At 42.6% G+C, this 21,568-nt stretch overlaps 1 protein-coding gene across 5 annotated transcripts in view; it reads right to left on the reverse strand.

Annotated features, from left to right (window-relative positions):
- Positions 1-21,568, reverse strand: part of atxn1a (ataxin 1a) — a 67,172-nt gene that overhangs the window by 39,240 nt on the left and 6,364 nt on the right. For 3 of the 5 annotated variants that reach the window (XR_013280381.1, XR_013280382.1, XR_013280380.1), the window contains exons 2-5: positions 20,958-21,111; positions 14,466-14,584; positions 8,072-9,841; positions 7,403-7,953 (exon numbers count right to left, since the gene is read on the reverse strand). Coding sequence is in view for 1 of the 5 variants with exons in the window: in XM_077507722.1 (XP_077363848.1) it covers positions 7,423-7,953; positions 8,072-9,580 (2,040 nt within the window). In the remaining 4 variants the exon portion in view is untranslated. Of the gene's footprint in view, positions 1-719; positions 7,954-8,071; positions 9,842-14,465; positions 14,585-20,957; positions 21,112-21,568 lie in introns of those variants that run through there. The other 2 variants (XM_077507722.1, XR_013280385.1) reach the window with 2 other exon arrangements.

Raw genomic sequence — 21,568 nt, forward strand, 5'->3', positions numbered from 1 at the left:
AACTAAAAACACACATTTTTAATTTTTTTGGGGGGCAATTTGTAATGAAAAATGTTTTTGAGAAAAAGCTTGATCTTTTCCAAAAACATAACTTTAGAAGAAAATGTGCACTTTCAATTAAAAAGTTGTACATTTTTAAATGTTATGAAAAAAAGATTTATTAGAATGGAAAAGAAAAAGTGTTGCATATGCTTTTGATTCAGAAAATAGTTTTATGTTTTTGGTCAATTTTGGGTGGAAAAAAATATTTTTGGGGGGTGGCGCAGGCTAGCTATTTTGGGGAATTTATTTTTTTTTAGAAAATCATATATAATTAATTTTTATTTTTAACATTTTTTTTAAGTGTATTTCCAATTAAAGTTGCAGATTGTTTGATTATTTTTATTTTTTTTTAAACGCATTTACTTTTGAATGTGGATTTTTTGTTGAAGGTGGCAGTGTTTCCTAAACGTTCTCTTACGGTCTTTGGTGTCCAATAATATGAAATTTAGCATGTTTGGGTAAATTCTGCAACCTTGAACGAACGCTGACGTGAAATGAACGTTTGCTAGCAAACGTTCATCCCTCGGCGGAATGTTTGTTTTTTGGATCTGTTGCATGCTTTTTCCCATCACTCATTTTTCATCTGCGTAAAAGATAAATGCGTGTCGAGCGTGTGACAGACACAGGTGGGTCAAAACACACCCCCCCCCCCCCCCCCAAAAAAAAAAAAAAAAAAACACACAAAGTGCCCGTTTATTCCCGATATGTCAAGATTTCATTTTTTTCTGAAGAGGTGCATTTGTACACAGACGTCAAATATTCATACAGACGCCAGCTAGCTTGTCGGCATGGCTAGCGAACGCAGGAACAAGAAGAAGAAGAGGCGGGGCAAAAGGAGGAGGAAGAGGAAGATGACGGTGAGTACAATAGAGTACAAATTGCGCCCCCTGCAGGCCTCATTGTCCTTTGCGAGCCACCTGTCAAAGTCCAGTACCTCGGACGGTGCAGAAGGGGGCGGGGACGACAATCCTGGACATCATCACCATCATCATCATCGTCAACATTGTTAATTAATCGTGTTAAAATATTTCTCGTCGTATACAAGCCAAAAACAGCCCAACTTCCAAATTGAGTCAAAACATTAAAGTGGGTCGATACATGTTTTTTTGTTTTTTCTGCCTGAGTTGGTTATCATCCAGCACTATGGACAAACAAAACAAAATACAAAAACTGATTAAATATTATTACACACACACAAAAAAAAAAAAGAAGTGCCCACAAACTGTATTTTCCTTTTGTGTCATTTTTCTTTTCAATCGTCATCCAAAAAAAAAAAAAAAAAAAAAAAACCTCAAAATCTTAGTTTTTTTGTTGTTTTGTTTTTAAATCAAGTTGTGCAAGAAAAATAACTGAGTGGGAAAAAAAAGTGACCCTCCATGGTGAGGATGCTTGTCAGAAAACAAAATCAAAATGTGGACATTCTGGTCCTTTCCGAGCGGACAACGTGACAAATGCACAAAAAAAAAAAACAATCGTTAGGACGACGACGTCATCGGATTACGTGCAACAACAAAAAACAACAAAACAAACAACGCTCCAATTTTATCATTGGTAAGTTAGCAGTCCAAGATGGCGGATGCTACACTAGACAACGCAGAAGAAAACAAAAATAATTTATCGTTATTTGAATCAACACTTTCTGCCTCTTTCACAACCTTCCAAATCGACATCAACCAAATTATTTTGTTTTTTTTGTTGGACTTTTCTGCCATTTTCTGAACCCCCTCCATTTTGTCGCATTCGGGTGGGACAAAAAAGATCCAAGATGGCGGTTGCAATGCTAAATAATGTGCAAAACGAAACAAAAAATAATATTAGTCTTTTTTTTTTTTTTTTTTTAAAGGAGTTTTGTTTGCTTTTTGTTGTTGTTGCTGTTTTTTGTCTCATCCACTTGTCATTCATGCGATAGCAAGAAAGCAGTCTAAAATGGCGGTTGCTACGCGGGCCAATATACAAAAATCATTTGGGGGGAGATTTCTTTGTTTACACATACATCTGACTGTTTTTGTATTTTTTTTCCCTCTTCCTCCATCCTACGACCAATCAAATGTCATAATTTCATCGTGTCATAAAAAAAAAAAAAAATGTCATTTGTGGCAGAGAAGGTCACTACGGAAGCGTATTGCATTCACTTGGAAAAAAAAAAGGTTTTCTGACTATTTTTTTGGGGAGCTTTGTTTATTTTTGAGTATTTTTTTCTGTTTTTCTGAATATTTTTTTTCTGTTTTACTGAATATTTTCTTCTGGGAAAAATTTATTCAGAAAAACATGAGGAAAAAAAACACTCAGAAAAACAGGGGGGGCATTATTTAAAAAAAAACAAACAGAAAAAACAATTTCCAAGAAACAGAAAAAAATATTCCAAAAAACAGCAAAAAAAAAAAAAAAAAAGATAAAAAAAAAAAACGAAAAAAAAATATTCCAAAAAAACTGAGCAACAACTTCTGTTTTCCAGAGCATTTATTTATTTTTTTTAATCTCTGAACTCCAAGTGACTTGTTGCAGACCACTGACCTGGATATATGAGTGGATAGCCGATAGCCCATACATGTCGTGCAATTGTTACTCCCACCTCAGTTGGTTCTCTGTTTTTTGGAATATTTTTTTTCTGTTTTTTGGAATTTTTTGGAATATTTTTTCCCAGGTTTTTAAAAAGAAAAACTTTTTATGATAGAAAAAAAATATTCAGTAAAACAGGAAAAATAATAAAAAATAAAAAAACAGAAAAAAATACTCAAACAAAAACAAAGCTCCCTACAAAATATCTCAGAAAAAGTTTTTTTCTGTTTTTTTTTTTACGCTCGACCATGTGCAAAACCACAACATCAACCTAGAAAAAAAATAAATAAATCGGACATTTATTGTAGCTTTTATGCTAAAATTGTTTTGTTCTTCCTTCTCTCTGACAGATTTTGACTTTGATGATTTTTTTTTCATAATTCTCTTGAGAGAAAGTAGCGGTCCAAAGATGGTACGTGTGTCATAAACACACTAAAAAACAATAAGGGAAAAAAATAAAAAATAAAATTCTTCCTTTCCCGACTTTTTTGTCATTAGTTGGACAACACTATCCGTCCAAGATTGTCATATGCTACGTTAATGTGCAAATGCAAAAAAATAAAAAATAAAATAAAATAAAATTAAATATTGGGGTTTTAAATTGTCCTTTTTTGTCATTTTTTTTGGAGAGAAGATTGAGGTGGTTTACGCTAACGGGCAAAAATGAAAACAAAGTTTACATTCTGTCATTTTCTTTCGGTTTTTACTCTCTATTTCCCCCCCCCCCCCCAATCGCTCGCGGCCAAAATGGCGGCCGCCACACTCGCTCGGATTCCAAAGTGCTGAAACGTCGTCAAGTCTTGAAAAGCCTCCACTCACATGTGCATCATCTGCTGCTTTTATCACTTTTAAATATATATATATATATATGTATATCATAAAAAAATGTGGTCCCCACTGTTAATGAGGTTTGTCTTTCCGAACCTTAAGTAAGGTTTGTCCATTCACGCACGCGTACACGGGGAAAGGGTTCGGGGGGCGGGGTTGTAGCACAAGCAAGCTAACGGTTAGCACGATGCTACGTCGACTTGGCACAACGTGGGCGGGGGGACGTGAGGTGGGATCATATTGCACATGACAGAACAAGTGATACTGGGGTGGGGGGGCGTGAAAACCCCAAAGATCCCTTCTCGCTTCAGGAATTCAAATGAAGGAAATGAGGCAAGGCGGTGGCGTAGCGAGGGTTGCCCCGGTCGTCTCCCAAAGACCGCCCCTCACTCACTGTTTTTAAAGGGGCATACGTCAAAACCTAAATGGGCTGCTGGTTGACCTCAAGATTAAAAAAACTGAAACTAAAATTAAAAACAAAAATTCATTAACCAAATAAAATAAAAATGAAAGTGCGTTTAAAAAAAAAAAAAAAACGAAAACTAAGTGAAACTATATTTTATGTTTCCAAAACTAACTTTCGTCTTTGATAATTGAATGCATGAGTCTTTGGGGATGATTTTTTAAATGTGATATGAAGTCAATTTATTTTTTATATGAACCGAAATAACGACGTTTGAAAGCGTGTCACACAGAAGTGACATCATCTAGCAGCAGCCAATAGAAAAGCACCAAAAGATGACATCATGACATCTCTCCATGTAGCTTCTAGTTTGGCCCAGGAGGTACACGAGAAAGCCCCTAGGTCGTCCCCCATTACCCAGCGACGCCCCTAGGTCACTTCCCAGTGACCACCACCGCCACCCCAAAAGCAGTTCCTAAGTTACCCACAAATGGCTCACTGTCTCGGTAGTTCTCAAGTTGTCCCCCGAGGTTGCATCCCACTCCCGCAAATTCTGCGTCCGTGGTTGAGAGCTGCCCTTATACCCCCCCACCCCCCCGCTACGCCACTGCAGCAAAAGGTAGCTAACGGTTATTGAGGGTTTGAGTTGCGCCCCCTGCAGGGAGAGAGGACGTCTTGCCAGGTAGCGGACTCTGGCGGGAGGTTCGTTGGGGGTTGCGTTGACTTACTGCATATAAACCACGACGGATCCCTGAATACGGCCGTGCCCTCAAAGAGGTTTTTGTTTTGTTGTTGTTTCGGTTGCTGGAGGATCACCAATGAAACGTTTATTGCCAACTACTACAGTGGAATGATTTCCGTGTTGTGTGGGCGTGTACCTCACATACACTCACCCACAAGCAAAAGTGCATGATATTGCTTTCGCCGGTAACCATAGCAACGCAACGACCACTTGGCTTTGGCTCCGTGAGTTACATTGTGTGTTTTTGAACCTGAAGAAGAGTCAAAGTTTGGGGAGGTTTCAAGAGGCTGATTGCTTGGGTTCGATGTTCCAGTGGGGAGGTTTCAAACATACACGCAAGGCATGAAAATGACTTCCACTCGTGGTTGTGAGGATTCACTTGAACACCAAGTGGAACCGACCCTGTTTTTGATCATTACAAAAATAAAGCATCTTCACAATCGCATGCATCTGCACTCCAAATCCAACCAGCACATCATCATCATCATCATCATCATCATCCACTGCCAGATTGTTGACTCAACAAAGCCAAGAGGCCAAAGTGCAGCAAGGGAGGGTGCCAGAAAACACAAGCTAGCGGTGCCCCGTAGGTAGCCGTCAACTCACTTCCAGGTTGTTCCCTAAGCCCGCTTGACCCCAAGATAACAAGTCCAGGTCCAGAAAGTCAAAACCCTGCCACCGTTTGGGTTGATTCTACTCAGCCGTGCTCGTTTTACCTGCCGGTTGAAAGGCCTAAAGTCAAACCGTGGCAGGGTTTTTACTTCCTGGACCTGGATTTGATGACTCCGCCTCTAAGTTGCGTCTCAGGAATTCCTCAGGTTGCCCCTCTTACGGGGCAAAGGCCAAAAATAAGACTCAAAATTAGGAAGGATTAGGAAGGGATCAAATGTGGACATCATGAGTTTGTGCTGTCCAGTTAAAGCTCCAATTCGAGAATTATAAGCTTTAACTGCAGTTAAGGCTTAACTCGACAAGAGTAACTTGAACAAGAGTTAAAGTTAACTGCAGAGTTAATTCAAGAGTTAAAGCTTTAACTTTGACAGCACTAGTCCCCATGTATCTGTTTGAAAGGACCAAGTTGCCCCGACGTACGTAACAAGCAACATCTGTTCCAGGGTGACCCCTACTTGCTCCCCATGTCGCTCCTGGTATCTCGCCCCGACATCACGCACCAAGTGACTTATCAGATTGCTCAAAAGTTGCCCACAGTCACTCAAGTCACATCTCACGTGATCGGCAGCTTGTTTGGTGAACGAGCCTCAAAGCACAAGTCCAAGTACTACAAGTCCAAAGTAGGGGCGAGGCAGGGTTGCACCCAAGGACACATCTTGCAAAAAAACAAACAAACTTGGAAGTCAAGGTACCACAACGCAACGTCGACGTGAAAGATGCAGAAATTTGGGGCTGCTCCAGTGTTTGCGTCTCATCTGAGAAAAAAGGACCCGCCGCCAAAAGAAAACAATCGAAAAAAAACAAAAACAAAATCAGCAAACTCCTTCTGTCCTCCTGATGTGCAAACTGCAAGATTCTTTTAAAAAGATTCCAAAGTGGAAACACTGGACAATGTGGCGCGCTCTCTTTGTCTCTCCATACATGACATACTCGTATTTATGAAGTGAGTGAATTATTTGTCTATACACAGTATACATAAAGTCATACACAAACACGCCACATAGAACTGTGCAACTGTCCTGCTCAACTACGAGTGCGCATGACGTGGAAAAGCAGTCCGTCCGCCCAGGGACAAAAACAAGCGGCTCCAGACACCCGCGCTACAAATACAGTACAGACATCAAACTCGACGGACGGCCTGGATTGGTTTGTGTTGATGTGTGCGCGTGCACGTGTAGACCAGGACTGCCCATTCCTGGTCCTGGAGGGTCGGAGTCCTGCAGGTTTGAGATGTTTCCGTCCTCAAGATCACGATTGTTTGCAGGCTTCTGAAGACATCAATCAGGTGTGTTGGAGGATGGAAACATCTCAAAGCTTGTCAGACTACTGCCCTCCAGGACCAGGATGAGGGAAGCCTGATGTCGGCAGACATTTTGCACACATAGAAACTCAAAACTCGCCCCCACCACGAGCTTTTCGTCATAACAATTCATGGATTCCTCACCACTTTACGTTTCTATCTCCTTTGAGGCACATCGACGGGACCACAAAAAACAAACAAACAAAAAAACAAACAACCCCGGCCCCCTGCTTCGCTCGCCAAAAGTGCTGCTGCTGCTACTACTTGTTACTCCCCCCTGACAAACATACAGTACTGCATTAAAAAGAACTCAACAAAATCAAAAACCTCTCTCCATCGTGTTACAAAAATAGAAAGGAAAACTTTATCACCAAACACGAACGCTCGCCAACCCCAGTGTGTTTGCACTTTGTACAAAGTCTGATATCTAGTTTTATAAAACCAACATTGAGCTGTCACAGTTCCACCGACCACTTTTTTTTTTTTTAAACCCCTGATTCAGATTTGTTGAACAATCATTTCAAACTGCTGAGACACAAGAAGGATAAAAAAAACTGAGCCAAAAGGCTAAAACATGAAGCTAACGAGGTGAACAAGTGTTGTTCCTTCTCTCTCTCAAGATTGCCAACGCTAATGTGCTACGAGCTAACGTACGCCAAACAATGCTTGCACGCTTTTACCAGACCGTGTGAAAACTGTCCAAAAAAACTGCAAAAATTGTTTGTGTCGGACTACGTGACTTCATAATAAAGCGATAACATGTAGAGCGCCTCCATCTCTACTGTACAGTATTCGAGATAAAAACAAAGAACGAAAAACCTTCAAGAAAGTGGGCATTCGTTTTGCAAGAAATCACCATTTTTCTTTCATGAGTCTTCACTTGCCAAGATTCGATCTTCCCTCGATGGTAACTTTCACCTCGTGAGGGATAAAAGTCAGTTTGGTCAAGGTCAAGGGCGGCTCTTCGGGGTTTTCCACTTTGCGACCCTCTGGGGCCGACCATCGGCGCTTCCTGCTGCTGCCGCTTGGCTTCCTGGGGTCCTCTTTCAACAAAGATACTCTTTCCTCGAACCCGAGGTCCCCGTTCTCCACGGCGACGATGCCATTCGCCACCTCCCCATGCCCGGATCCTCCTCCACCGCAGCTCTGGGGGACGGCGGAAACCGTCTTGGTGCTTGCGAGGAGGTACCCGTGGCTGGGAGCTGGGGCCGAGGACGCTTCCAGGGGGCGAGTCTTGGTCAGTGATCCGTTCTTCAGGTTCTTGAGGGTGAGCGAAATACAAACATCGCCAACTGAGAGCTTGGTGCAAGGCAGCTCCAGAAGTTGGCTGGTCCGGTCCGGGCAGCATGACGACCATCCCTGGCCGAAGACGAAGAAAGGATACTCCACCAAGACTTCCACGCTCACCTGCAAGTGGGGCAAAAGATTCCATAACAGTAACGTTTAATAAAAGTTATTTGATCTTCAAAGATATATTCCAAGTATCCTCGAAAACCAGAATGAGCTTTTTTTTTTTAAGCTTTACCTGTGAACGGTGCTCGCCCACGGAGAACTGAACAACGGCAAAGTCGGGCGAGACGCGGCTGCTTTCAATGCGTTCCACCGTGGACGAGTCGATCTTCAGCTCGCTGCTGATCTCGGCGCTCTGGATGAAGTCCTCCGTCTTCAGCTCCTCCACACGCTTCAGGTCGCCATCCGCCAGCTGGATGATAGATCCCTTGACGAAATACGCCGGCAGAGATGGAGGAGACGCCGCACCGCTCGACGGCACCGCGGGCAGATGGAGCTGCGCCTGGACCAGCGCACCCGAGGTGATCTGGTGGCGGGACGCGCCGGGATTGTCTGGAGTTTCTCCTCCGTAGGCCTGAGTGGAGGATGTCAGCACCTGGGACGTGGGGGTCTCCAAGGTGGTTACCCCATTTCCACTGACCGGGATGATGACCGGCTGGGCTCCTGCAATGAGCACATGTTGCTGGAGGCTAGTGTGGTAGCTGATTGGTGCGTGCTGGCTGCTGCTGGCCCCTGCTATATAACCGATCACCGGGGACTGGGGGTAGATACTGCTGGATGTGAGAGGTTCCACTGTGGAGTTGTGAGTGGTCTGTATAACAGTCTGCGGCGATAGGGGCCTGATAGCAGCTTTTAGATTGTCTACGCTTAAGGGGGGCGGAAACGTAATCGAGTGGTTGGAGGCGGAGGAAAGGGTGCGGTTGACCGGCTTCCCCAGGAGGATGCTGCCTTTCTCCGGGCGCATCTTTCCAGGGCTGTCCCGAGATGGTGCCAGCTGGTGGTCCCCGTGGCTGTTTGGCATGAGCATGACGGACGTTCTCAGAGCCACAGGGTCGTGAGCGTAGTCCGCCGGCAGAAGCAGCTGGCAGGCCTCGTAGGCTCGGCGCGATTTGAGCGCTTTCTCCGATGTGGCCCCGCACCTCCGGCTCCGTTCCACTCCGCCGTTGTGAAGCTCCCTGGGGCCCGCGCCCGCCTCCTCTTTTCTGCCGACTTCCGCGTAGGGCGCAGTCTGGCTGTGATGGGGCTGCAGGGTGGAGGTGGGAGGCGGGGGCATGGCGGAGCTGTACCGGACGGATGCTCGCTGTTGATCGTATTTGGAGGCTTGCGAGGAAGCGGCGTGCGTCTCGGGGAGCCTCTGAGAGGAGGACGAGGAGAGGGGTGGCGGAAGAAGTTGAGGGCCGACGTAGCTGGCGTACGGGGCGCCATAAGGCGAGGCGATGAACTGAAGATTGGGTGGCAGTTGGGCGTAGTGGAGCGTCCCGCCCACGTGAGTGTGGGAAACGGGCGACGTGTAGATGGTGGGAAGGGACGACACCAGCCTCATGGGGTCGGACGAGGAGGGGGGGGATTCGGACTGGGTGGCGCTACGAGGGACGTTCGAGCTGCTCCCGCCGGCCACGAGCCAGGCGGCGCTCTCTGGGGGCGGAGCCACTGGAGAACGGCTTTCTGAAGGGAGCGTGCTGGGGGGGATCTCCCTCTTCTTTGGGGGCAGACATTCATTACTCCGTTCATGATTGGACTTCATCCTGATCCCTGCTCAAGTACTTTCTTGGTCTTTTTCCGTGATCTAATCTTCCTCGGGCTTTCCCTTTCACTTTCCACACTCCTACTTGTTTTCTCACCTTAAGGGGGACGGGTAACCGTGGGATCAAGGGACGCTCGGGTTTCCGAGGGTGACTCTAGGGTGAGCTGCAGAGCGTCACGACGTCACACCTGCTGCTGCCGTCGAGGACGACGGGGGGCCGAGCGCGTCGTGCTTCATGCGGAATCATCCCGCCTCGCCGTCCTGAAAGACAAACACGGCGGGAGGAAATCAACTTTTTCCTTCCAGCATTTCAAACTCGCGTTACAGAAGCGGCTAATTGATCAGATCGTTTGCCTGGCAACATCTGGGAAAAACAATTGCTTGCAACAGCAAAAATGGCCTCTGACACAAGCCCATTACTCGAAGCAACATGCAATTTGGTAGAAATCTCAATCATGAGTAGACCTACAAAACATAATGTCTGTTATTTTAGCTCCATCCAACCATTTTTAGAGGAGCGACTACTCAGCAGACTACAAAGCCAGTTCCTCTTAGAAACAAACAGTCCCAAGAATTCTTTCAGGGACCAGGAAGTCCTGGTTTTGATTCCAAGTGGCTTGTTGGGGTCTTTGAAAGATAAACGACTCTGGGACAGTATCAATTGCCTCTGACACAAGCCAGTTTGTTGAAACAACATAAAATTTGGTAGACACGGCCATCACGAGTAGACCTGCGAAAATGACGGCGCAAGTCGGCCATTTTGTTTCGAAGCAACCAAAGGAGGACCACTCAACTTCATGCGTTGAGAAAATGAAGATGTGCGGCAACATCCGGGACAGCAACAATTGCGTTCAACGCAAGCCAGTTCCTCTTCAAAAAAAACAGTCCCAAGAACTCTTTCAGGCACCAGGAAGTCCTGGTTTTGTTTCCAAGTGGCTTGCTAGGATCTTTGAAAGATGAACTACTCTGGGACAGCTTCTGACGCAAGACAGTTTCTCAAAGCGACATCAACATTGGTGGCCTTGTAAAAAGCCAAAGTCTGCCATTTTGGGGGTTTTGTCTGTCAATGCAGAATTTTGGATCCAGCTGCTATCATGTCGAGCTGTACCTATTGTTGTGTCCTGTCGTGTGTGTTCTGCAAATTAGCGTGCGATTGAGTGCGTTTGCACGGTTCTCTCACTTTGGTGTCAATCTCATCATAATGCAAAAACACCCCCCCAAAAAAACGTACGCCGACATCCGAGAACACTCGCATGTGCTGACACGTGTTTTCCAAACCAATCTGTACACAAACACTGCAAGAAACTGCAAAAACGAGGCTGCGTTGAACGCAACACGGGAGGGAGGAAGAAAACAACAATTTGCTGTCGTCAACACTTTTGGGGGGCGAAGGAGGACAACGAGCGCCGTCCGAGAGGAGACTGAGGACAAAGTGCGATCAAGCGGAGACTGCGGCGTTACGACAGACGTGACCTACATCGTGTCGGAGAAAGAGAGAGTATTGCCTCACTGAAACGCGACACCCGCGTTCACTTCAGATGCTCACTCGCCTCCATCTTGCTGACTTGGCACTGTGTGTGCGTGCGTATCAGATAACCCGTAATCCAAGATGACTGTCCTCCGTGTGCTTCACACACACACACACACACACACACACCACCCGCATTCACAAACACAATGATCAGACCCAAGTGTGTCAAGTGCGTGTGTGCGCCGTTGTGGTTGCTACATTGTGGGGCCCAAACGTGCGCACGTTTTTCCAGCTTTAACAACACGACTTGAAATTGAATTGTTGCGACATTTTGGTGGTCCTCACAAGTTCAGACCTCGTTTTGAGGGTCAAGACTTGCTTTTAGGGTTTAGCTTTCAATTGGGTTAGGGTAAGAAATGGTGTCAGGCAAACATTTTGCATGGTTGAGGTTAGGGAACTCAACTCAACTTTATTTTTAAATAAATTTTCTGACTTTTTTGGCAATTCCCCAAAAATATATGTTAGGGTCATTTTCTGCTTTTATTTTATTTTTGGACATTTTAAGTTGCTTTTTGACATTTTCTTTTCTTTTTCTTTTTTTAATTTAATTGTCTGGCAATTTCATGAACATTTTATGGTGAATTTCTGCTTTTTCCTCTTCCTTTTTGGACATTTTATGATCACCTTTTTAACATTTAGGTTCTTTAAAAAAACATTTTTCATTTTTTTTCCTCACAACTTAAAAACATGCGGACTCTTGACAATTTTTAATATAGAATTCTTCTTTTTTTTGTAATCTAAATTAGGGATAGACCGATAATCGGCCGGGGCCGATTATCGGCGCCGATATTTGGCATTTTGACAAATATCGGCATCGGCATGTTTTGAATCTGAAGGCCGATAAAGCTCACTGAGCAGGGGATACTTGCGAACGTAGCGAATTTGGGGTTTTCATCAGGATTTGTAAGATGTTCGCAGTCAGTTTTTATTTGTCGTAAACACATTTGGAACATATTCACACAATTTTTCACCGCAAAAATCTTTTTGAAACGTTTTTACGAACCCTAACAAAAACCCCAAATGAGCTACATTCACATGAATTTGTTACTCAGTGAGAAATTCTATATAGTTTGAAAGAATTCCCCCCCCCTCCCCATTTTACTGCAAATGAATATCGGCTTGAAATATCGGTTATCGGCCAACTTGACTACAAATAATCTGTATCGGTATCGGCCTTGAAAAAACCATATCGGTCTATCACTAATCTAAATCAACTCATTTGAAGAATATTTGATCTAAAAAATACACATTTTTTTGAGAGATCTACAGGGAGCCACAAGAAAGGGATGGAAGAGCCACAGGTTGCAGATCCTTGCTCTAGAATGTTATTTATTTATTTATTTATTTATTTTTAAATTCAGCCCCTGAAACCAGTTTGACTTCATATAAATAGTACCCACAAAAAAAATAAAAAATAAAAAATAAAAAAAGTCTGAAGAATCCATGCGGGAAAAAGACAAGAGGTCGTCCATTTTTGCCTCAAAGCGGCCATGTTGGAGGGGTCATGTGAAGATAGTTATCATTGCTTTCTATTCACACTGGAACAAATGCAATCTTCATTTTTTTCCGACAAACTTTGACGAAGCAGATGGTGACAACCAGAAAACAAAAGTGAGGACGAAAAACACAAGTTGGATGACTTGCACTTTTTTTTGTTTTGTTTTGGAGCCTTCAGATGAGACGAGTGAGAGGCGCATTTGTCAGTCGGCGGAAAGTAGGACACACGTAGTACGTGCGTACGAATCACACGCACAAACATCAAAATGTTGCACGCACCTCATGCATACAAAATCACGCACACACTGGTGTGTACTCACCGCCGGTCACCCTCCTCACTCCATTCCTCTCTCTCTCTTTTTTACTCCTCGCACTTTTTTTTTCTGTCGCTTCCTCTTACACACGCACACGGACGCACACAAGAATGGTCGCACAAACTCGCACACGCCCACCGGGGAGGGAGTCCCGCATGCCGAGCGCCCAAGCCGATTACGCAATGGCTTGAATGAGTGCCCGACACGCACGCACTTGGAAGAACGTCCTTGTAAGAAAAAAAAAAAAAAAGGTGGGATATTTTTTTTCACAACGTCGGAACCTTTGGATTTCTTTGATAACTTTTTAAGGGTGAAATATTTGTCCAATTGGCCGATGTTTGAAGGCCAATAATCGGCCGATTATAATCGGCGGCCCAAGTCTTTGGTATTGGTCTGTAAAAGAATAAAAGATACATACGCACACACAGAAAGCCACACCCACACTCAGGCCATGTGAGGGCGAGACTGTCAAGCGAATGTTGCGTTCGTGGACAGGCGAGGTGGTCGGGAACGAACGCCGCAGGTGTCGGCGTGCCGCACAATAGCGTGTTGTTTGGGCTCGCGCTCGAGTGCACGGACAACACAATCGGGATGAATAAGCGCACAAATTGAGCAATTTCCTCGCCGGCATAACAAAAATAAATAAATAAATAAACAATCATTGCGAAATAGTGACAACATTTCAGGAAGGAAATACATAACATGTTGAATTTTATTGTTAGTCTAGAAGACCTAATATTGATGTATCTTTTTTTCTATGTCATTAAAAATAGTTGATATCGGAATGTATCTTCTTTTTTTTTTTATGGCATTAATGGCACTTGACATCGACTTGTACGTCTTGAGACCAAATATCAATGTGTAACTTTTTGTGCAATTAAGATGTGACATCAACATGCATCATTTTTTTCATGTCATGAAGAAGGCTTGATATCCATTTGTTTATTTATTTATTTATTTTATGATAGCAGCATTAAATATGGATATACGGTCTCCCTAATTTAATACAAAAATGACGATACGAGTTGATAGTGGTCTATAAAATATGATCACGTCTTCTGAGTTCGATACGACATCATGATGAAGTAAAAAATGATACGATACATGCTGATACCGGCCTGCCAATGTACGATCCCCTTCATTAGATTAAAAACAACAACAGAAAATGTTGATTCTAGTCCATTTCATCATCCAAAATTAATTTAAAACAAAATAATCAATTTTGATACCTGGCTGCCAAATTTAGACGAAGAAAAATAATACAGATCAGTCCTTAATACGATACAAACAATGATACATGTTTATCTGGTTTATATTTGACCTATTTAACCAAATTTTGAGGTGAAAAAAAAAAAAAGGAGCATACTGTGCATGATTTCAGGCCTCAAATTAAAACGATACGTGTTAATATCAGTGTCTTGAATTTTAAAAAAATAAATAAAATGACGGATGGTGATACCAATGCGAAATGTTACCACCATCTTGTCTCCATAAGACGTAACGAGAAAATGATACAGGTGAGATACTGGATGTTGGCACTCACCTCGTTCAACACAAGCTCCTCCCACACGCTCCCCCCGCCCCGCCCCTCTTGGTCAGCAGGTGCAGCGGCGGCGGCGGCCCATCGACAAGCACTCCGTCCGCACGCTATCCCACAATGCACTGCGACAAACGAGAAGAAACGCCACAACTTTTCTTTCTGGAATTTTCTAATTTACAAACAAATATTGGCCTATTTTTGCGGGGTTTTTTTTTTTTTTTTTTTTGTGTCGTTGAAAGTGGGAAAGAGATGCAAAAAAAATAATTTGTGGAGGGCGGACAGATGGAAGCGACAGAGTGAAAGACAAAACAGAGAAAGAAAAGAGCCAAACAGATGGTGGCGGAGAAAAGGCAGAGAGGAACGACGGCGAGACGCAGCAGGAGGGCAAAGACAGAGAAAGATGGATGAATACAAAAAAAAAAAAAAAAAAGAACATAAAAGAGCGAGAGAGAGAGAGGGAGGATCCGGGCTGAAGGATTTTGATTCCCAAACTGTGCTGCGAAATGATAACAGATGTCTGCTGTGGAATCCAACGCAGGCGAAGAGGACACGCTGGAGGTCAGCGAACGCAACAGCAACAAAACGATGTGGAAGCTGGGAAATTCCCAAACTCGAACTAGGAAGCATCAGGACATTCAAAAAATACAAAAGATATTGAAGATAATGATGAAAAAGTTCAACAGAAATGGACTTGGCTCTCATGTGGCCTTCATAGAACTGGGAAATTATAAAATGTTCACTTTTGTTTTGGTATTTGTATGGAAATGATGGAAATGCATGAATGTTACAAACCAAAGTAAGAGTCAAGTATCCATCTATCCATCATCCCTCCATCCATCCATTCCTCCATCATCCAACTTATCCATCTATGATACTTCATCCATCATCCATCCATCCGAGGACCAAAAGTGCCAAAATTCAAAATAAATAAATGACGAGATAAATAAAGAAATGACTAAAAGTGAAAATAAAAACATATTTAAAAAATATAATTTGAAAATTATATCAAAAAATAAATATAAATGGAAATAAAAAGAACAAAAAAAATATACATACATTTGTTTTTAATTTTTGAAAGATATTTTTTATATCTGTTTATTTTTACTTGTAGTCATTTATTTATTTTGAATTTTGGCACTTTTGGTCCTCCATACCATCCATCCATGTAATGTATATCTAATCTAATCTATTGTATCTATCCAGTCGGCAAAAGGACCAAAAACAAAAAACGTAAATAAAATGTTACCATCGAAACACAAACTGCACATGACATTCGGTGCACTCACGCTGCATTTATGAAACCTGGGAATTGTCCAACCTCCAACTCAGAGGCTAAAGAAGAGAACTAAATGCATCTCAACTATGGGGAAAAAGGTCCCTGAATGCACCACTAAAACAAATACAGTACATGAGATCATTTGGACTCGTACTGTCTTGATGAAAATTTGAAATATTTATTTTTTGTTATTATTTATTTATTTATTTATTACATTTCTTCAATATTATTACTGTGGAGGGTTATAGGTTAAGAGACAGAAACAAACGATGTCAAGAGGGTCACTAAATGCACCGCCGGGACACATGCTACCTTCATGAAAAGTGGGACATTTCCAAGCTTTCCCTCGGAGCTTATTCATGAACACTGGGAAAATAGTTGACAGAAGAATGGCCGACGTCGGGCCAGGAATGCTTTGCGGTCTGACAGCTGTTTGTTTGGCGCGAGTGCGAGTCTTTGCAACAGACAGGAAATGCCTTCTTCAACCGCAGACGCGCTTTTCCTTGGCTTCCGCATCGCTCACATTCCGCACGGGACAAGTTTTTTCCACGAAGAAAAACACTTGTTAACAAGCCTTTTTTTCCCTTCTTTTTTTAAGAAAAAAAATGTAAAGAATTTTTAAGTTTTGTTAAAGAGAGATAAAAATCACATTTTTACAAGTAAAACTTTTTTATTTTATTTTATGAAAACCACTTGTTTAAAAAATCTTTTTTTCTTGTTTTGAATACGAAAATTGAAAGATTTTTTAAAAGAGAAAAAAAAAATCACATTTTTGCAAGTAAAATTTTTTTTTATGAAAAACACTTCAATCCTTTTTTCTTCTTTTTTTGAAGACAAAGAATTTGTAAAAGTTTTTTAAAGAGAAAAAAAATCAAATCAAATTTTGCAAGTAAAATGTTTTGTTTTGGGGTTTTTTTTAAATGAAAAACACTTGTTAGGATGTCGTTTTTCTTCTTTTTTGAAGAGACAAAATAAAGATTTCTTAAGTTTTTTTTAAAGAGAAAAAACATTTTGCAATTAAAAATATTTTTGGGATGTTTTTTTATAAAAAACAAACAAAACTGAAGTCTTTTTTTTCTTCTTTTTTGGAAGAGAAAAAAAATAAAGAATTCTAAAATGATTTTTTTTAAGAGAAAAAAAAAATCAAATTTTTGCAATTTTCTTTCAATAATTTTCTTTCAACAATTATGGTAAATTTATTTATTTTATTTTTTTCTCCTAATATTTTCTGTCAAAAATCTCTATTTCCAGAAATGTATCCATTATAAGTAAATAAGAACGAGTTCTTTTTTGCATTTGTTTTTGTTTGTTTATAGGAAGCACCACAACGACCTTGAGTAACCCCAGCCAGTGATGTGTGCTGCGGGCCGCCGTGAAGGACTTGGCTCATGCGGTGATTTGCGCGTGCGTGAGAGGGTATGACATCATCACGAGAGCAGGGCGCTGGCTGGCAGAATGTGAGAGCGTGATGATGTCATCTCACACAATTTTTGACAAGGTCAAAAGATGTGCGCGCTCAATTTTTCCCAAATAACATTATGCTAATAAATCATTCATTTATTTGGATTTTTGATGACTTTTCAGGTAATATTTTCTGATGAATTACATTTGGGTTTTTTTTCCAATTTGTAGCTATATTATATTGTAGTAGATCTGCCAATATTTTTTAGATATTACTTAAAATGAAGTTTGGTATGACGTGTTTCATTATTTAATTTTTACATTTATTTATTTAATGAAAATTAAATTAATTACATTTGTGTGTTTTTTTAATCATACTAGTTATAAATAAATGTAGGAATCCGCACGTTTGTTTAAAAATTAGAAAATACGTCAAATATTTTATAAAATATTTCATATGGATGAAATGATTTTTATATGACTGATATTGAGCCATTTTCAGCAGTAAAAAGTGAATATTTTGTCTATAATTAATGTGGTAACGTCACAAGTTTTTTTTCATGTACAATTAATAAAAAAGTAATTTTCCGACTTGCTGTTGACTGATGATGACATCACCTGTGCTGAGAACCAATCATGGCTCAGCCTGCTAACCAAAGCCAGAAAACAGGTGAGCCAGGATTGGCTGTGACCTACTTCCTCAGTCCAGGTGATGACATCATCAGTCGACAGACACAAAGTCGAAAAAAATGACTTTTCATTGTACATGAAAAATAATGAAATTATCAAATTCATTCTGGACGAAATATGAACTTTTTCACTGTTGAAAAGTCTTCAATGAGTCAAGTATGCCTTTAAATTATTACAAATTTTATTTTGGATTTTTTTTTTTTGGTGGGGTGGTTAAGAGATTTTGAGATAATATTTTTCAGTTGACTTTTTATGTTGTGAACTCTATGAATATATTTCATTTATATTATGAAATAGTATTCGTAGTGTATATAAAGAAAGTATTTGAGTGCCCTCCCCTTGTGTGTGTTTTGAGCGCCACCCCGCAACCATTTATAGCCACAAGCACGCGCGCGCACGCACACACAATAAAGCCGAACCGGCTTGACAGGCCGACTTTTCTTGTCAGTGTGTCGTCAACGCAAGCAGAAATGCACGCGTACAGACGACCGCAACGCACGCCGGCCGATTCTGACGCGGATATGTGAAACGGGATCAGATTTGCCGGCTTGTGTTGAAAGCAACGGTGGCGGCGAATCACACCTTTTGCTGCCTTTTTGCATGAAAGCAATGTTACGCTTGCGTACACAAACACGCTGCTGCTCCCTGCCTGTTATACAATACATATTGGATAACAACTGGCAGCGAGTGGGCGGTTCCCACCATCTGGCGAGATGAACCCCCCCCCCCCCTCGCTTGTACATCGCTACACACACTACTATGTCGACATGCGTGTGTTTGTGAGTGTTTACCCGGAAACTCCAAAAAGAAACAGCGTCGCGTACTGTCGGCAGGCTTGCAGAGTTTACAACTGTGGCTCGCTTCCAGTCAAAATGGCTGACGTCATGTGTGTTTTCGGGTATGGCTTCTTCAGACTTTTTTGTGGGTCTACTCACGATAGACATGTCTGCCAAATTTCACGTTGCCAAATCAAACTGGATTCGGGGGCTGAATTTTCAAACATTTCCGGGTGAATAAGTGCCAAATGGTAAAGTGCAAAAATGAATCTAAAATGGCCGTTTCAAACCAAGATGGCAGACTTTGTGCGTCTTTTAGGGCGTGGCTTCTTGAGACTTTTTTGTGGGTCTACTCATGATAGCCAAGTCTGCCAAATTTCACGTTGCCAAATAAAACTGGATTCGGGGGCTGAATTTTCAAACATTTCCGGGGGACTAAGGTTCACCTGGTAAAATGCAAAAATGAACCTAAAATGGCCACTTCAAACCAAGATGGCAGACTTTCTGTGTCTTTTAGCCGTGTTGCTTCTTGAGACTTTTTTGTGGGTCTAATCCTGATGGACTCGTCTACCAAATGTCAAGTGACACAAGCTTTGGAGGCGAGACTTTCAAAAAAGGAGCAATTTGTGTTCTGAAAAGTCCTAAACGAGAATCAAGCAGGTGTTTCTTCCTTCCTCCAACTTAAGAGATGATGCGTCGACACATCCATCATCAATCTAATCGGGAGACGTATCCGGCCGGGTTTCTAGCCCCTGCACGTTTCCATGGCAACAAAGCAAACCAACAAAACGCAACGCGCCGTTCTCGCCGGGAAGAAACGCACCGCTGCAAATACGCTGACGAGCGATTCGGCTCCATCAAGCAGTCGGCTGTTGTTGCCATGGCGAGGAGAAGCTATTTCAAGTTGAGTGGCTCCGCCCCCCTCCCACTTACATACACACGCACACAGACGTGCACACAGCGTTGCCTTGACTGACTCTCGATATTTGATTTGAATGAGATTTCAGTTTGAACAGTGCAGCTGTCACATTTCTAATGCTCGAACGTTGAATCGACTAAACGCACATTTTTTATGCATGCGGGATTTTCGGTCCCGTGAAACGATCATTTGAGGCGTCGCTCTTTAGGGGATTTTTCTGCACCTGTTTTGACATCACTGATATCAATCGCAGGCAGCTCGGATAATTACTTTCCCAGATAAGCCTAATTGCAGGAAATTGCTTTGTACCACGTTAGAAAAGAATTTGATGCATAATGGGGGATGAAGAAAGATCTCTCGGTGGCTGAAACGCGTGAAAATAGTCCGATGAAATCACTGAAACTCAAGAAAACCATGTCAGTGTAAAATGATTTGCCTGTGTTAGTTATTTTTAATCATTATAAATAATTCTCACGTGACATCAACAATACTACATCACCTGAGCATGAGTTGCCCCTCTCCAGCTACTGGAATTTTTTTTTTCCCCCATGCGAGTCGGCGTTGTGACACAAACGCCGACGTGGGCTCCTGACCCACTTCCGACACTATTTGGGGGCGGGGGTGCACCCAAACAAGGCGGTCCGAGATGCCAAATACGAGGAGACAAGTCGGAGTTTTACGTCTCGCTGGCTGACAGCCGCCAGCGTATCGAGCGGCTCGACTGCGGGGATTAATTGGTAATGTGAGACGATTGTCGTCGCCGGCTGCCGCCTCCCGCCCGAGAGCGAGCGCGGGTGTGAGCAATTTGCACTTCAAATAATAAAAGAAACGCCGGCGAAGCCGCTCGCGCAGCACAGTCAGGGAATATGAAAAATCAAAGCAGAATTTGCAAACACGCCCAGAGGAGGACTTTTTTTTTCTTTTTTCTTTTTTCTTTACACAGTAATGTGAGAGAGCTTTAATGAGCGGGTACAAATGGTGTGAATGCAGAAGTGGAGCAACGACAGCGGGCCAGCGGATGGGGAGGAGGAAAAGGACGTACAAGGTGAGACGAGGAAGACATGCGAGGACAAACGATTAGGGAGGGGAGACAGGAAATTAGAAAGAAGAGGAGAAAAGAGATACAAGTGGAAGAGAAGAGAATCCAACAGGGGAGAAGGAGGTGAAATAGAGATGAAAGGAGGAAAGAAACAAGGAGACAAGAAAAGGTGAGAAGAATGGAGAAGAGAATCAAAGAGAAAAATGGAGAAGAGAAGAGAAAACAGAAGAGAATCGGAGAGAATTGAAGAGAAAACGAGAAGGTGTGAGGAGGCCCAAAAGAAGAAATGATGGGAGAGGAGTGACGACGAGACGACGGAAAGTTGCGAGAGCCAGCAGTCATTCCATAAACGCAAACAGAATTCCCCACAAAAACTCTTCCAAAAACAAAATACCTTGAGAGAAGGACACGGCCGTACGTGGAGGAGGAGGCGGAGCCTGTCGTCGTTGTCTTGGCTGATCGAAATCAGCGCCGCCCTACTTTCTTGGTGTGGGCGTGGCCAAACCCGGCGTCCATATGTGTGCCCCTTCACCACCTCGCAACATTCCCTCAAGAAAAAGAAAGAAAAAATAAATGAAACACGATTCCGCGGGGAACACTTGCATAGGGAATCTTCAAAGCCGCACACACGGAGAGCTCTCGACACAAACAAAAGACATCGCGGCTACCCACGCATGCATCGTAATCATCGGCTGCCTTTTGATCCAACGAGTCTCCGCGGTCCTCTCCGATGCACGCGCACGCCTAAAAAATTGTGCGCGATACTAGCATAACGCCGACACAGCGTTCCAAAAGTTGACTGGATGAGATGCCATTTGCTAACCAAAACAGCAGCACCTCACGCGGAGTAGCCAAAGCCGCCATTTTAGGCCCAAATTTGCCCATTTGTGGGGACGTTTTTTTTCTTTTTTTTTAATCTTTTGCAGAAACATTCTTTTATTTCGGAACAACACATTTGTTGATGCGCTCTTGGATGACAATCAACGCTCATCGCCACACAAATAT

Source organism: Festucalex cinctus, chromosome 19, assembly GCF_051991245.1.
Source record: "Festucalex cinctus isolate MCC-2025b chromosome 19, RoL_Fcin_1.0, whole genome shotgun sequence".
Classification (NCBI taxonomy): Eukaryota; Metazoa; Chordata; class Actinopteri; order Syngnathiformes; family Syngnathidae; genus Festucalex; species Festucalex cinctus.